We start from the raw sequence: 16824 nt of genomic DNA on the forward strand, positions 1-16824 counted from the left end.
GAGCTTTGGTGGCAGAACCCCTTAAAGCACAAGCTAGTCCACAACCGGTTACTGTAATGCTACGAACCAACTACTGTTAACAGCCATAACCACTGGGTCACTCAGTGTGATTCTCCCTGATCCACATCTCCATCCGGACGCAGCCACTGTGCATCGCTAGCGGCCATCTGTCATTTTCAGTGTGGCAGCTATCTTTTGAAGTTTGTTTGAAATATATTCCACCTTTGTTCTTGGAAAAAGTAATGCACCATAGACATGTTATAGGAGTAATAGGCATTCAAGACATTTAGTTGATCATGTGTGAACAGAACTGCAAGCAAAATATTTCTTTCCATTTACACATCTCATGTTATGGTTGTTTAAACTGCCTGCTACGCCTACCTCTTTCTTGCAGAGACCTGAGCCTGTGTACATGGTAACTAATGGTTACAAAGGCTGTCCAGGATGCTGGGATTCTCCATCGTCTGGCTTTTGCATTCCAATGTCTTTTGTTCCCCATTTAAATATTAACCTTCCCCCATGTATGGCTTTGTCATTGTGTTTGTAAGCTCTATTACAGTCACACAGAAGAACATTGTCAGATTTCAGATGGAAAAAGCCTTTGATGCATTTTACACCTGTGCACACAAATAAAAAGGGAATAAAGCTTGAAATGTTCAATCGTATATCTTTTACCCATGTTTTGGTGTCTTTTACAAACTTTATTTGTAAAAGTAATGACCAAGTAGCTTTAGCAGAAAAGGCCATGGAGTCAAGATTTTGATTGTTTAAATTTTGACAGAATATTTTTTTCAATTATCAAGTACAAATGCACAGCCTAATCAAAATACGCTGCCGGATACATTTTGATTCACCAACGTAGTCAGCATTCCATAATCAAACAAGTGGATCAATTGAATGATAATTAGTCTCAAACAGCAGACATTTGAGTGCAAACATGACATCGAGAGCAAAGGGCGATTCTGCATTGGCTCAACTGCTACCCTGTATAGACTCAAACAAATTTAACTTTTTTTTTTTACAGAAATAAACACTATTTGTAGATCTATAAGGTTGTAGGTACCCTTTTGTTTGTTCACGAACAAGTTAAATATAAATTTACAACAGAATAGTGTAACGGTTACTTAAAGACTGGCACTACATTGAAACAGAATCACAAACTTGGGCTTACTCTTTGTAAATAATGTTTTTTACCCCAACACATACACCCAGTAAAATAGGTTTAACTTTGAATCAGGCATCAGTGTACGTATATATATATCTATATCTATATATCCTTTAAACAAAAATATAAACATTGATTTGGATTTGACGACATGCAGAATAAGAACACAACCAACTCCGCATATCATAAACATATTTCATACCATAGGACTTTGAAAACCAAAACTATACAAGATAAATAATATATACTGCAACATCCTACCACATATGGTTAACATATTAGGCTAATACTGTGCAATGACACATTGGAACTATACAAATAAAAGGGTTTTTTCCCCCGTATCCCAATCCATCTCAACCTTGTAAGACACTCCATAATTCACTTTCAACAAATGGAACCACGACAAAAATATAGACGTCCCGCGCTTATTATTATTTTCTGTGCATTTCCGCCTTACATTCTGCAACGGTGCGTTGTGATTGGTCTACAGTACATTACGTTAGATGTATGCTTTTCATGAATGAAAAACCAAAAAAACGAAATAGCAACAACGATCCTAGGATCGCATCCCCTTAAAATCCTGTCTTTGATAACGTGGACAAGCTACCTGTTAAAGTGCAAAGAGAGCAGGTTGTGGAGGATTTGCGGGACCTGATGAAAACCAGCATGATGCAGGGCCGCCCGTACGGCCCGTGGCCCGGAGGACGTCACACTGAGATATTAAGGGTCCAGAGTCGAGGAGCTCATGAGAAGTAAGACACTTTCTCTTTAACAGTATAAAAAAAGTGCAGGCACTGATAGAAATGCAGAACATCTCTTTTTTTTTTTCAAGTAAAAGTCGTCACGTAGCGTTCCCGTTCCTGTCTTTTCGTCGTTTGATTGTGTTAGGAATTGTTTGAATGATTTGTTTTCTGTATGATTCAGAAATCAAACAATCTTTTTAAATCACAACATGGTTCTCAGCAACTCGTTGAGGTCCTTGTGGACGCTGGGGGGCTGGGAGGCAGCGCTCTCGACCAGGCCGGGCCCCATCTGATCGTGGAGGGCTTGGCACAGGGTGATGGTCGCCCGGCGCACGCTGCCACCCCGGCCCTGCACGCTGCCGCTGGACGGGCCCAGCAGGTACCACAGCAGGGGCAGCGCCTTCTGCTCCACCAGCTGGGGCCGGCGGGGGTACAGCTCCGTCACCAGCTCTAGGGGGCAGGAGACGGAGGAGAGAAGACGGAGGAATAGAAGGAGGAGGAAACCAAGGAAGAGACAAAGGAGGAGACAGAGGCGAGGAGGAGACAGAGGAAGAGGAGACAGAGGAAGAGGAGAAACAGAGAAGATGGAGGCGGCAAAGCAGAGTGTATCAGATGTGTCTTCATTGGCCAAACAATGGTATACGTATGTTTGGTGCTGATCATTGCTCACATAAAAAAGAAGTAACATTTGATCCATTAACATACCTGCAACCTTTATGATCAGATCCACCTTTGCTTGGCCGCTCAGAAACAGGGCCTTGGTGCAGAAGGGCTGCAGGAGGAGGCTGCTGTCTGGAGAGAGGAAGGGAAGAACACATGAGGAACAATAAGGTCAACGCCGCACTCAGACTGGACCATGTTCCGGACAGCTCCCCACCGAGCCCTCACCGAGGTTCAGCACCAGCTCGCAGAGGGCCACCGTGGCGGCCGAGTACACGGCGCGGTTCTTGGAGTTGAGGTGGTTGTCCACAATGGCAGGCACCAGGAGGTTGACCACCCCGGACAGTTCATCTTTGAGCAGGAGCACGATCTTCTGCAGGGACTCCAGGGCGTACAGGTTGACCTTACTGTTGGACTCCTGCAGGCGGGCTTTGAAGGCGTCAAACACCTGGGGGAGTGGGGAGAAACGGGGGGAAAGGTCACCAAAAAAGGGAAAGGAAGTAGTCTCACCAGGAAGGGGGATAAGGGTGTGAAGTAGTGGACGTTTACGAGCGGTGGGGGTGTTTTACGGACCGGGAACAGGCTGTGGATGACCATGCTGGGGTTGTTCTGGCAGTCGGCCACCAGCTGATCGATGCCTTTGATGCGCTCCCTGAAGTCCTTGGACTCCAGCAGAGCGGTGAGCTGCTTGATGTACTCGGTCTTGTCTGCAATACTGTGCCCCTGAGGTTTGGAGCTGTGCTGGCTGATGGGCTCCCTGTAGGGTATCACAAAATATAATGTCATGAAATTGCATACATACTTACCACACACACACACCACACACAATATCTTGGAAATAAATCAAGGTTGTCCCTTTGTTGTTGTTTTTCACCACAAACAGATATAGTAAATGCCATGCGAGTTTACAAAGTTTAGAAGATATTCTCAAAGTTTGCATGAGTTTTGAAAACTAACAAATGCATAAATAAATATAGGAGAGACAGTTGACTCAAAAGCCATCATGTGTGTTCTGGAACACGACCCCGAGAGAGAGGAGCTGACCTAATAGCATAAGTGAGTGTTACCATTACAAAGATATTTCATAGGTGGCTGTCATGTGTCTGGGGGGGGGGGGGGAGTCTCACCTGGTGGTAGTGTTGATGGTCTGTTTGAGGGGCTCCCTGTTGAGCGACGAGGCCCTGACGGTGCCACTGCCGGGAAGCGAGCGTCTGCCCCGAGCTGAGGGCGGGTCCTGAGGCATCTCACCCAGACCCTGACACAACAACAACAAACACGTTCACAAGATCCGTCACCAAGCGGTACGGTGGGGCAAGGGGGCGGGGCCTTCCGTACCTTGGTCTTGAGGACGCTGACTGTGTCGCGGACGGCGGCCAGGTCTTTGGTGGGGATGTACTTCTCCAGGATGGTATCAAAGTCCCGGTGGGAGGACAGGAACAGCAGCATCCGGCGGCCGTAGTACCTGAAGGGGGAGGAGTGAGAGCGGCGCGTCACCGAGCCGTTCCACAGACGCCAAAGCCTTCACCGAAACACAGGAAGTCACCGGGGGTCTGTACGTGCCTGGGTTCCTGGGAGGAGTCCAGGGACAGCTTGACCACGGCCGGGAGGATTCTGTCCGTCACGTCCTTCCCTCCGGACAGCAGGCGGGCCACGCCCACCCTCTCCAGCAGGTCGGCCAGGTGCTGGGCTGCGCACTTCCTCACCACTGCGTTCAGATGGCTGCAGACGACACACACAAGCTCAACATGAAGGACACAAACAAAGATACACAAACGACAGAAATACAGAACGGATGGAAATAAGGAAACATAGGCTAAACCTCTGGAGGATCCTACCTACCAGTCCAAAGCAGATGAAGGATTTTACAAACGTTTTCTCCCACACTCAAGTCCTGGTTAAATGTCTATTTTTCAGTTTGTATGTTTGTCTGTGTGCCGTCATGGATGGAGGAGCTGTTCTTGTCTTATTGCTCAATGCATTTTAAAATGTAACCTGTACCTTTAATGAAAGTTTGAATCATCAATGCCCATACAAGGTGTTGGAAATTTGCTTTGGCTACACACATACACAAAAATTGGAAATTTGCTTTGGCTACAACACATCGGACACTGCTTTTGCAACCGCCGCTGATTCTTTGTACTTTCTTTGTAAAAAAAATAAAAATAAATCAGAAAAGCAGAAATGCACAGCGGTAGATAACCTAGAAAACATAAATAGGCGGAATACAGCGTGTGTGTGCAGCACCCTGACCTCAAACCCCCGACCAGGAAGGCGTTGATGCAGCGCGCCGGCGTGCAGTGCTGCGCCATGTGGCCCAGCGCCGCGTCCACGTCCTGCCGGATGAAGGCGTTGCTCTCGGCCGCCTTGTGCAGCAGCGCCCGGGCCGTGGCCTCCACCTCCTGGTCCATGGCCCGCTGCAGGTGGCAGTACAGGTCGCCCAGCGTGCACACTGCCACGCGGGACACGCCCGAACGCAGGTTCTTCACCTGAGGACAGACACACACACACACACGGTTCAGGGATCCTTTCAGTTTGGTAAACACGGTGGACATCAACCCGCTCTCACTCTGTAAAGGGCTTTGAGTGTCTTGAAAAGCGCAATATGAATGCAATGAATACGTTACATTATGGTACGTTTCACACTCCTCGCTTCATTCAAGGCTGTGTTTTGACAAACAAATCAACCACTTGTTCTATGGTGGAGAATTGATTGGGATGGTTTTACACACAGCAAGGTATATAGACTAGGCTGTTTTTCGCACTTGCGGACAGTGACGGACTGTCCACACACACGATTACAGATGCTTGGCTCCATGTTGAGAGAGAGAGAGAGAGAGAGAGAGAGAGAGAGAGAGAGAGAGAGAGAGAGAGAGAGAGAGAGAGAGAGAGAGAGAGAGAGCGAGAGCGAGAGCGAGAGAGAGAGAGAGAGAATGTGCAGGCCCATAGAGGGACAGCTACCTCTTGCACGAGGGCGAGGCAGACGTCGTGGAGCCTGGTCTGCAGCGTGTCCATGTGGTACTGGGCCAGACTGCGCAGCATCATGAGCCCTTCGATCTTCTTCTCCCTGCGTTCAGAACCACAGCAGATCAGTCAAATTAAACAAGTTCGGACTGCTTGAACAAATTCTGTGTGTGTGTGTGTGTGGACAAATTCTGTGTGTGTACAGGTGTACGTGTGCCTGTGCATGTGTGTGTCTCACCAGTCATCTGAGCTGATGAGTCTGAAGCTCTGTGTCATCGCCAGCTCAGGTTTGGAAAAGGGGCGGAGCTCGGGGGGCTCTGTGAGGTCTCGCTTATGGCTGCTGAGGGTGCCCTGGGCCGGCTCATCTGCACACGCACACGCACACACACACACACACACACACACACACACACACACACACACACACACACACTCATGTTACACCTCTTGTCAACATGGAGACGGGAAGCGCGTGTGTAGGTGACAGCAGCGCTGCCAAAACAAAGCTGACAGGTGTGTGCTCAGCCATGCACCGCAGCCGGCCCTGGCTCTGGTCTAATCAGGCCTAAGTGATGCCCTGCAATGGAACACAGCTTCAGCCATTCATAATGCAGTGGGATCATTCGGGATTGTGGATGGACTGAGAGTGGACAAAGCACACACACACGCACAACGGAAAAAAGGGAACAGATTTGCTCGGTAGAAAGGTTGCTTGGCTCCAAGATGAAATTATTCTATAGTATTCCCTGCATTGAATCCAGTGTGAAGCCCTTTGAGGAATTTTACTCCAGAAACATGACCTTCATTCCCGAGTACTGTTTGTTTTTCAACCTCCTGTTCAACCATATATTATGAGCAAGTTCTGACTAGGTTTTACTAGGTTTTTACTTTCATCTCGTAACTCTGCGCTCTCGCCTGCCTCGGCTCATGCAGCCGACAGCAGTTCAAGACACAAAGCCCATGTCCCTTGAACATGTCTGTTCAACATGTTGGGCACCGGTCAACCCCCCTGTTACCTCCCCTCATTGAACCTACACTGCCCCTACTGGCCGCTCTCGGTACTGACCTGAGCTGTGGGAGAGTGAGGGCCGGGTCCTGGTCAGGCTGGGGGCCCTCCTGAGGCGGGCCGAGGTTTTGGGGTTGTTGGGGGGCACCGTCGGGGGGCTGGGCTGGTGAGGCGGGGTGAAGCACTTGAGGGGGCTCTGGGACCCCAGGGGACTGGCGGGGCTGACCCGGGTCTCTTTGGCCAGAGACCCGGCCTTGGTGGAGGTCAAGGTGTTGCCGTTCAGCTGTAGGTCTGACACGGAGGGAAGAGGGCGCGGGTTCAAGTCTGGGAACGCCAAGAGCACATCTCAGGACAACGAGTGAGCATCAAACTACCAGGATGAGAAGTTGAACAGCAATTTGATTCTTTAACCAAAGTTTAAAAAGGGTCCTGATATTTAGGACATTTAATACATCTTCTATTTTATTGGTAAAACCAAAAAAACATGTATTGCTCCTGTTTTGGAAAGTACAACACTTACACTATTGGTGTATTAATTTTCTTCTAAATAGCAGTAGTAATAGTTGATTATAATTTGTTCTAAATTAAGGTCTTAACCTTTTCCTCTATTCCTGTTAGAGTTTAAGTTTTGTACTTTCCACAACACACCCAGAATGCATCAGTTGTATGTGTTCTGCTGTGGATGAAACACTGTCAGAGGATCGTACCAGTGAGCAACAGACTAGGGTGAACTCAGCGATAATGTAAACAAAACTGTCTCTTCCACTAACATCACATAACAGATGGGTTACGTCGATTAACAAAGTCATCCCCGTCTGCCTAACTTCATGATGAATCACGACTATTGATGTTAGCACTAAATGTTTATGCAGGCTCAGTTACATTGAATTTACTTATTGGTGTACGAGATGCCATTCTTACCTCTGCTATCGAACAGCAGCTCCTCCAGCTTGGGCTCATCGGCCAGGCTTTGGTTGGGGAAATGGAGGCCCCCGTTCTGCTGTCGCTTCCCAGAGACCCCGGCCTCCTCCGCCGCCTGGTGGGGGGGCTGGCCCCGGAGCTTCTCCCGGTGGATTCTGCCGTTCTTCAGACGCTCCTGCACAGGGGTGAATGAGACGCGGGATACCGTGTCAATATCGAGGGAAATTATTAGAGTCACGGGCGCTCTGCGCAAGATAGAGAAAGTAGAATATAAATAGAAAATTTAAAAAATTAAATAAAAGAAACCCATTTAAACACTAAAATACAAATGAGGACATAGAAATATTCAGATACTCAGATACTGTGACCAATGTACCAATCTACAACCAATAGCAAAAGCGCCCGTCCAGTATGCTTCAACGTGTTTGGGAGTTTACGGTTATGCTTGCAGGACGAACCGTGCTGTCCACCGCCGTGTCCCTGGGGTCCAGGTTTGAGGTGCCGGTCAGGGATTGGCCGACGATGCCCTGCACTGGGAGGTCCCCGGTGGGCCTGGTCGGATAGTCCCCCAGCTCGGACGGGGACGTGGCCCCGATGGAGCGACCGGAGATCACCCCTGAGCCAAACACACCTGTGCGTGTGTGTGTGTGTGTGTGTGTTGAAAGGGGAGAGGAAGGGTAAGTCATAAGGGGGTGGGGGGGGTGATGTTTGTGTAGAAAAGCAGCAGGGGGTAGAAAACAAATGACTAGTTGCTGTTCTTTCGTCATTCCTGTAGCGGAACCCCAATATGTAATTTGGGAATTTCTTTTAATCACCACGTTGCGCATTAAAGGCTGTTTGCACAACACAAGCGCATTATCAGTGCAACCAACCAATGGGCTTACATTTCTCCTCCGCCTTTTCCCTACTCTATTTATAGTAGCGGGCCTGAGTAAGTGGGCTGCCTCAGTCAGTGTGTTGTCATAACAGCGCACTGAGGAGGACCCTGAGCCCCACTCTGAGGCAGACGCCGGGCGTACGGTGACGTCACGGGGCGAGGGCGTGTGCGTAGGGACAGGGTGGACCGACTGACCTCTCCCCACCACGCCTTCAGGAACGTCAGAGGCCGGAGAGCTCCGGCTGCTGCTGTAGCTCTGGGAGCCTGGGAGAACAAAAGGAATTCAGGGATCGCTGATTGGTTGACGCAATTAAGTATGCTCCTCAGGGAGACGGTGAACAATGTAATATGAGTCATAACATCATTTCCAACAGGAAATTGAAAATGTACAGGATGTATTCATAATAAATAATGGATGCTATTTGGTGGATGCTTTTAAACATGCATCATAGATAATAAATAATAGATGCTATTTGGTGGATGCTTTTAAACATGTGCCTTGGGAATCGATTAACAACAAAAAATGTGTCTGTTTATTTCGGCAATCCTCGGCTGACCTTTTGCAGGCCTCATTGCTCTGATTGGTTCACGAAAGCTCGTTCTGACCAATGGTGAAGAGGCCTCTACTGTGCGGTCGCCATCCTCAAAGTCCATTGGTCCGTTAGAGAAGCTGAGCCTCTGGCCAATCACGCCCACTTCAGGGGAGGTTTTGTCTCTCTGGGACACGCCTGGAAAGGAAAGAAAGACATTTGTTTTAAAAGGGAGAGGAAGTGAGATGCACCACAGGGCACGGCGGCGGCAGCACCATGATCTTCTCTGGCTGTACCTTGAAGACAGCTGAAGTCCATAGACACCGAAGACCTCAGCCTGGGCGAGGCCCCCCTCGCAGCGCGGGGCTTGGAAGGGCCAGAGTTCCTGGGGCTGTTGTTGCATCACAAGTGAGAGAGGGGTTGGGGGGGGGAAAGACCTCTCCGGACCTCACACGACAGCTAGGATAGGGTAACATTGCTACTGCTGTACATTGTTAATATATTGATATTTTTAACTCCACCCACAGGAAAATGCAGTGACGGTTTTCGCAGACTTTGCCTCAGAACCCTTTATTGAAACCCAAACTGTGACGGTGTGGTCCTCCAGCTCCCTGGAGACCGTGTGGTCTTTACCTCATGTCTACGCCGTTGTACCCCATGGAGTTGGGAGGCGAGCACAGACTGGAGAGGCCGCTCTCGCTGGCCGGGCTGGTGACGGCGGGGGAGTCGCGGGACGGCGAGTCCAGGCCCAGCTCCAGCCTCACGGCCGAGTCGGGGCTGTCCAGGTCCTGCTCCGAGCCGCTGAGGCTCACCTTGGCCCGCTTCTTGGCGGCGCTGTTGCGCAACGAGCGCAGGGAGTTCAGCATCTGCGGACGAAAGAGACACGGCGGGTGGTGAGTGCGTGTGTGGAGTGTGACGGAGAACAGCTGCTCCACAATCAGTCACCACTTTGCTGGGGCTTATTTTTGGCCAGCAACGCAACGAGGCTCAAGGAATGTGGATCTTCTCATGTTTTGAAAATAAATAAAGGATAATAAATGGATGCTCAATGGAAAAGGAGCATCTTCGCCTGTAAGGACAGCATGTGGAGTTGTGCGGTTTGTGTGCTTGAGTCCAAGAACTCGTCAAACAGCAAGCCAATCCCAATGAATAGGTCACTTACTATCTTGAAATAAGCCTAAAAACCAGCTTTTTCCAATTGCAACTGTGTCGAAATGCATTCGTATGCTTGCAATCAACCAGGCATTCGTGCGAGAGGAACTTATTCCTTTCACAGCAACACAATCACAGTCCTCCAATATGGAGTCGTGTGCGCTCCAAAAGGGAAAGCGTCTGACCTCCTCCATGTCCAGGGACTCGTCGTCCTGCGGCCCCCGCGCCGAGCCCAGACCCCCCAGGTCCAGATCCAGGTCCCTCTCTGCCGGCCGGCCCCGCGGGCTGCCTGGGGCCTGGGACCTCTGGCCGTTGTAGGACTGCGAGCGCTCCATCCCAGGGAGGACCGCCTTGACGCCGCCAAGCGCCCGGCGGTAGGAGGAGGCGGCGGCGGCGTTCAAAGATGATGCAGAGGAGCTCACCGGGCAGGCCCGCAGAGGCCTGGGGGAACACCTGCTGGACGTCTGGTCTGCTGGAGAGGGGTGGTGAGGACACAGTGGGGAGCCACAGGAAACGTAAGCACTGGAGTCGAGTGGCAACAGCTTACGGTCAACTGGACCATGTAGGGAGGGATGAGGATCCACACTCACCCTTCCCCTTGCCTGCGCTGTCTCTCCACGGGCCAGGGTCCAGATGCAGGGGGCTACCCTCCCTCTTGTTGGGCCAGGTGTTGGACATGGAGAGGGAGGGGTCCGCCCGCCGCCGGGCCAGTGTGGGGGTGAGCAGGCCTCCGGGAAGCGCCGCCAGCGGGTAGGAGGGCAGCAGGAAGGAGCCGGGCGTGTTGGGGTTGGCTGGGAGGGAGAAGGTGCGCTCCACGCCGGGGTTCCCCGAGAAGAAGCACGTCTTCGGCGTGACTGTTGGTGACAAGACATACGTCACTGACCAGCCCTGTGCAGGTGTGGTATCATCACACTACAGGGGATACACTGTCGCTCTGGTTAATTAAGGCTATCAGTTGGCCGAACACTGAGGGATTCCTCACCACTGTGTGTCTCGCTGAAGTTGATGGACTTGAAGATCTCAGGGTCTAAGTCCAGGCTCCCGCTCCGACGGAGGCGTGCAGGGGACTCCCTCCTGCGGCCCGAATGCCGCTTATCCGCTACCTCTGAAGCTACATGGGAAGCAGACTACAGGAGTTAGTGTTATGTAGCCAGGCTTAGGGTACCTTTGAGGGCCAAACATTGAGATTGCATTGAGATGTGACCTATATGACGAGCACACGGCCATGCAGAACCCATGACGACGCCTTTGAAATGTAGCCGAAATGGATGGAAGCTGTTAACATGTTAGGTCATAGTGGAAGGATGGACACGGGGAAGAACATTTTCTATGTAAAAGATGAGACGCATTCTTCAGGCTCTGTGACCAAAAGGCTTTAGTGAACATGGTACACTTGAGGGTCGTCTAGCTTGGCAATGCAGTTTTCCAAAACTAGCCGGTGCAATTAGAAAAACTCTATCCACTAAAATCCTCCACTTGTTTTAAAGTGACTATTAACTATTAAATAACTTGAGGCACTTCAGGACTTCCACCGTATATCACCTTATACAGATTACATGTTCTGCTGGATTGTAGCAATTTTGGCAAAACTCATAGCCATTAGGTCTCTGAAGCAATATGAACCCACACACGCTTTTGCCTTGATCAAACAGCAATCATTTTATGTAAGATACGATAACACCAAAGTGAAAAAAGACAACAGTAAATCTAAAAAAGTAAATCTTCAATCTTCATGGTGGCCACCACCATGAAGATTGGTGGTGGTGTCCACTATCCACCATAATTTCACCGTTCTAGTCTCTGCTTGTAGGAGGCTGAGATCCTAGTCTCTTCCCGTAGGAAAACTGCATTTTTGAACAGTGGAACACAAGATCGGGGTTGGATCCTAGAGTCGGTTTATTTCTGATTAAGAAATGCTGATTTGTCAACACAGAATTGAAAAGAGGTAAAACAAGTGGATTAGCTTGGAATGTTGTATGCCGAGGCAGCCGCTGTAGAAGTAGAAACAGCACATCTTCCATCCCTTCTTTTGGCTTAACAGACCTGGGTTGACAGCACACTTTTGCGCAGGTGCATGTTTAAACACTAATCCGTTCCCTTCTTTCCACTATCAACCAGTAGGCAAGAGGTGTGCCGGCACTGTGCCGCGACCTAGCAACACGCTAATGTCAGAGCTTTTTGTGGCGTGCAAAGCAGTAGCACAGTAATCCAACTGAAAGCTGCTCTAATTTGGAGTTGGGCTTGACTTGAACGAAACTCTAGTCAACTCATGAGAATCTATACAAGGTGTGTGCGGGGGGAGGACACTTACCAAAACTAGGGACATAGGTTTCTGGACTTAACCTCCTGGAGATGGACAGGTATTCTTCACTGGCAATCTAACATGGCGAACAATGAAACACAGGGAAAATCATTGCAGTAATTCATGTAGTGAAATTGCAATTTTCTAGCTGTACTGAGTTTATCTAATTAACATAGATGTAATTAAGATGGTATTGGTAAAGGCGTCCTGAGACTAATTCCAGCCACAGCACAATAAGAGCGGAATGAAGCAGGGAATTCAGACCAGCGCAAAGCAAGAAACACAAGAAGCCTTCAGTTGGACCCCATCTAATATAAAGACATTTATATTACAGTTTTATTCCCATGCCACTGGGGAGGATGGGGTCAGGGCGGGCACACACACACACACACACACACACACACACACACACACACACACACACACACACACACACACACACACACACACACACACACACACACACACACACACACACACACACACACACACACACGATTGGAAAAGAGTTCAGGTGCTATGTTTTCACAGCCCCAGTGCTGCGATATCACCAATTAGGTTTCCCGTCCCCCTCTGACAAGTGTGCTGGAGGCTAATGGTGTTGCTTGGAGACACACAGAATGCAGTAAACACAGGGTTTTGCAGCAGAAGATGCTCAGGTTGTTAACGATCCACAGAGTAATAGGTATTGAGATCAAAGTGAACACAACATAATTGGCAGTGGAAAAACAATAGGCTTGAACTGTATGGGGTTAACAATGATCCTGGCTAGTCCAATTTTAAAACAGTTCAATAAGTTTAAGTTTAATAAGTTTAAGTGCAACCTGACTGTCAGTTATTTTTAGTTGGCAATTACAAAACTCTCCTTGGGGACAATAACAAATAATACTGTTATCCCTCTGGTTTAGATTTGCGTCATTGTTCACCTCAGAGGTTAACTGCACTTCAATGGGAAAGGTAATCTAGGTTGATTCCCACCATATGCATCATGGTAAATGGGCATCTTATTGTGAAGGGAACGAGGGAGGAACTAAATGAAGACTGAATCCCAGTGATTGCTCTGACACAACAGAGCTATATTAAGAAGAAATCAACACCCACCCCATCTCCCCACCGGCCTGCTCTCTCTGTAGATTCACCTCCAGGTGTAACACGAACCAATCTAAATCTGGGAAAACATTCTTTCACCGCCATCTCAAGTTCTCTCTAGGCCGTCTAGATTCATACGTATGGTCTCTAGTAAATAATCAGCACAAACACTGCTAGTTTGGGTGGAAAATTGTTAATAGGAATTGATTGAATAATACAAAATTGGGCCAAAAATAGCATCATAATCGTCAAATTGATTGAAATTGACGTGATTACTCCGGCTATGTGCTCGACTCAAAAGTACGAGGACACGTTTCTCACAAAAAAAGATTTTTTTCCCTGTGTTCCTAAGCAATTACCACTCTTGCAGCTCTCGGAGTGATTGCAGAAGGAGACCCACCAATCAGTCCAATGACAGGGCACTGGAGAGGCTAGAGGATATTAAGGTGCCTTTGTTGCTCCAAAAACCAAGAAGCCAATGAATTCACTGAGGCACTGTTGTTGTTGTTTCGTGGTAGTTCACCCACCATTCATATGCAATCCTCGAAAAGTGCCAAGAATGTAAAGCCTGCTAGACACAATGTGCATATGGTAGTGTTACACCGGAGACTCTGTCCACGGAAGCATTATGTTATGCAGCTAAACTGCAACCGTACCAATCTGACCTTGCATTGAAAGCAGCAGCGCAATACAACATCAGCTCTGATGCTTCAATTTATTGTGCTAAACCAGAGCGCCACATGGCAAGCATCAGTGTCTGCCCGCACCTTCTCAGAGGACTTTCCATTGGGGAGACTGCACGGCTGGTCGTTCTCACAGGACGACAGGCTGGACATCTCCCATGGCAGCTTGCTCTTGCCTTTGCCCGCGCTGGCGATCCTCCTCTGGAGCGGCAGGTCGTCGGTGAGGGAGCCCAGGCTGCCGTAGCCAAACAGCCGCTCCGCGTCGGGCTCGCTTCTGTAGCTCCTGGCGCTGCTCACTCGTCCTCCGTGGAGCACCCACTCCAGGTCGGCCGCCAGGCTGTACTGCGGGGAGCAGCGTTGCCCCGGCTTGGGCACGACCAGGGCGTACTCCACCATCCACTCAGAGGAGAGGCGGGGGAGGACGTGTCTCGCTCGCCTGGCCTGCACAGCGGCCATCAGCCCCTCCACGTCCTCGTTGAGCTCCACCGTGTCCACGGCTTTGGTCAGGGGCTGCTTCTTGCCCGTCTCCAGGCAATGGTCAAACACTGCGAACAGCTCGAGGGTCGCTTGGCGGACCTTCCGCTTGCCATCCGCCAGACACGGCGCCACTTCCGAACAGAGCTTAGGGATGTTGAACTCCCTCCTGGGATGGGTGAGCATAGCGGCGGTGATGATGTTGAGCACATCTTCTCGCACCCTTGAGTTCTTATGGCTCAGGCTCCCGACTAGGACGTCGAGCACTCTCTGGGGTCCTGCAGTTCCTATTAACTGGCGGAACAAGTTCATGTACTCGGTTCTGGTGATGGTGCGGGTGTCCCCTAGAGCCTTCACAGCCACGAGAGCTATCTGTCTGAAATATTGATCCACATTGGACTCTAACTTATGAATGAGCACATTAATGACTTGTAAGGTGCCATACAAAACTTTAAAATTACTGTCGTCCAGAAGACGACAAAGGAATCGTATGAACTCCTCAATACTGTCTGATGGAACCGTCCTCAAGTCAAGCTCTGTGAGAATATGCTTAAGTTCTTCAACTCCATTGGTTCGGCTTTGGTAGTTCTTTAGATCCAGAAGCTGCTCGTATAACTCCTGGGAGATCAATCCAAGTATCATAATTGATGATCTTGTAGATGTGGTTAAATGTAAGAATTTAACTCGGCTGAAACCCCATCAGCAGAACAGCATTCCTCTTGTTGTGTTTCCATTGCGTGTTCTGAAAGTGTTCGATGACAGCGACAGATGGTTGTGCTGTAAATACAAAATACAGGCAATTAGGATGACATCCGAGAACGAACAGAAGTATTTGATGACAATAGCATTTCATTTGGTGTTTCATTTTTAGACTACATTAAAATCTTCATTCTCCAGCAAAGGGAGATACACGCCTGATACACGGATCCGGATCACACAACCACTTGTGGCTGTCCGCAGCACTCTTATCTGTGTAACGTGCTCCACATTTAAAGGGCCGTTCAGCGTCGCCTCAGCATAGGATCGATTTTGACATAGCCTGGCTTTAAAGTGCAAAGATGTCGACTCAAAACCTAAGCCCACCAAACGGATCTATTCGTGCAAGTTACCGTTACATCCTTCAACAGGATGATGGTCCGATAGTTTAGATCATGCATTATCATCGTACACCGCATAAACATTGTGAGGCATTGTGCTTGGCCATCGCAAAGCTATCCAATGTGGGTGGTGCGTGTTAGGTGGTAACGTTACTAGTTGATAAGGCTACGCTAGCAAAGTTTAAAAAACAACACCATATTAGACCTCGTTTTCCCTTTAAGTACTCACTCGGCGACGTTCATGGGCAGAAAACAACGCAGTCCGATTGTCCTCGGCTTGGCCGGACCTTTAAATGTATTAAATCAAAGTTATTTACATCCGTATGTTCTTGGGTTATTGGGTTGGAAGCTCCCGAGGCGTTCATCCAAGCCCACACATCCAGGGAGCAAAATGGCGAACACAAGTCGCAAACCTAGCGCTTCCATGGTGACAAGAGCTCGGCTCTGGAGCGGCGAGAAGACCCGAGCGCAGTCACGTGTGCACGGCGTCGAGGGGAAAAAAAAAACAAAACCGCTTCACGCTGACGCTGACCAATCGAAACAATAATAATGAAAAAAAGTGTAATAATGTAGATTGTACAGCATGTGGAAAGTAGATATTTTTGTATCTACTTTCCACACACACACACACACACACACACACACACACACACATATATATATATATATATATATATATATATATATATATATATATATATATATATAATTATTATTTATTTTTTTTAAACCTAGAAGTTCACGTCTTTAACTTGGCTTCTACAGGAGCATATACCTTAATTTGACAATATAACGGCGGGTGGTAAGTATACTTTGGATAGTTACGACGACATTATGTCTTTTAATCAAAACCTCTATGGAGAAAATGAATGGGATTTTTACTTCCAGAACCACATTGTTACTTGCGCTCTATCCAGGTTGTATTGAAATGATGGACAGCAAAAAGAGAAAGGAAAAAGGAAAAAGAATTGCAATGAAAAGTTAGAAAATAACAGATATGTTCAGATTCCGAGCATTGAGTAAAGACACTGAAGGTGAAATGCTAGGATTTAAAGGTGCCATGACATGCCACCAGGTGTGGTGTGATTCCCTCACCTGATCTCCCTCCCTCCCTTTAAAGAAGGGAGCTTGGTATTTAGCACTAGTTGCCTATATGCTGTGTCA

The 16824-nt window shown here is 48.6% G+C and overlaps 1 protein-coding gene across 6 annotated transcripts; it reads right to left on the bottom strand.

Moving 5' to 3' along the window:
• Positions 1-684: 684 nt before the first annotated feature.
• Positions 685-16030, bottom strand: togaram1 (TOG array regulator of axonemal microtubules 1). 6 transcript variants are annotated; one of them, XM_084481626.1, is made up of 23 exons: positions 15890-16030; positions 14174-15340; positions 12327-12393; positions 10998-11126; positions 10606-10869; positions 10201-10487; positions 9497-9729; positions 9160-9254; positions 8891-9061; positions 8529-8597; positions 7915-8087; positions 7457-7631; positions 6596-6826; positions 5768-5894; positions 5527-5632; positions 4819-5054; positions 4129-4287; positions 3904-4030; positions 3696-3823; positions 3142-3325; positions 2797-3016; positions 2614-2700; positions 685-2358 (listed from the first exon to the last, which is right to left on the bottom strand). In XM_084481626.1, the coding sequence occupies exons 2-23, from the start codon at positions 15203-15205 to the stop codon at positions 2111-2113; spliced, it is 4548 nt and encodes a 1515-aa protein (XP_084337752.1). In that variant the 5' UTR covers positions 15206-15340; positions 15890-16030; the 3' UTR covers positions 685-2110. The 6 variants fall into 6 exon arrangements, with proteins under 6 accessions (XP_084337752.1, XP_084337751.1, XP_084337748.1 ...); XM_084481625.1 differs by having other exon boundaries at positions 6596-6859; XM_084481622.1 differs by having other exon boundaries at positions 6596-6859; positions 7915-8597; positions 10201-10484.
• Positions 16031-16824: the final 794 nt, after the last annotated feature.

The sequence above is a fragment of the Micromesistius poutassou genome, assembly GCF_964030765.1.
Source record: "Micromesistius poutassou genome assembly, chromosome: 17".
Classification (NCBI taxonomy): Eukaryota; Metazoa; Chordata; class Actinopteri; order Gadiformes; family Gadidae; genus Micromesistius; species Micromesistius poutassou.

Coding starts and splice junctions, on each gene's coding strand:
- togaram1 (XM_084481621.1), bottom strand. CDS start 15,205: ATGATACTTGGATTGATCTCCCAGGAGTTATACGAGCAGCTTCTGGAT. Junction 10,488..10,605: donor CAGCGCAGGCAAGGGGAAGG/GTGAGTGTGGAT, acceptor ACCCCTCTCCAG/CAGACCAGACGTCCAGCAGG. Junction 3,326..3,695: donor ACCATCAACACTACCACCAG/GTGAGACTCCCC, acceptor GATACCCTACAG/GGAGCCCATCAGCCAGCACA.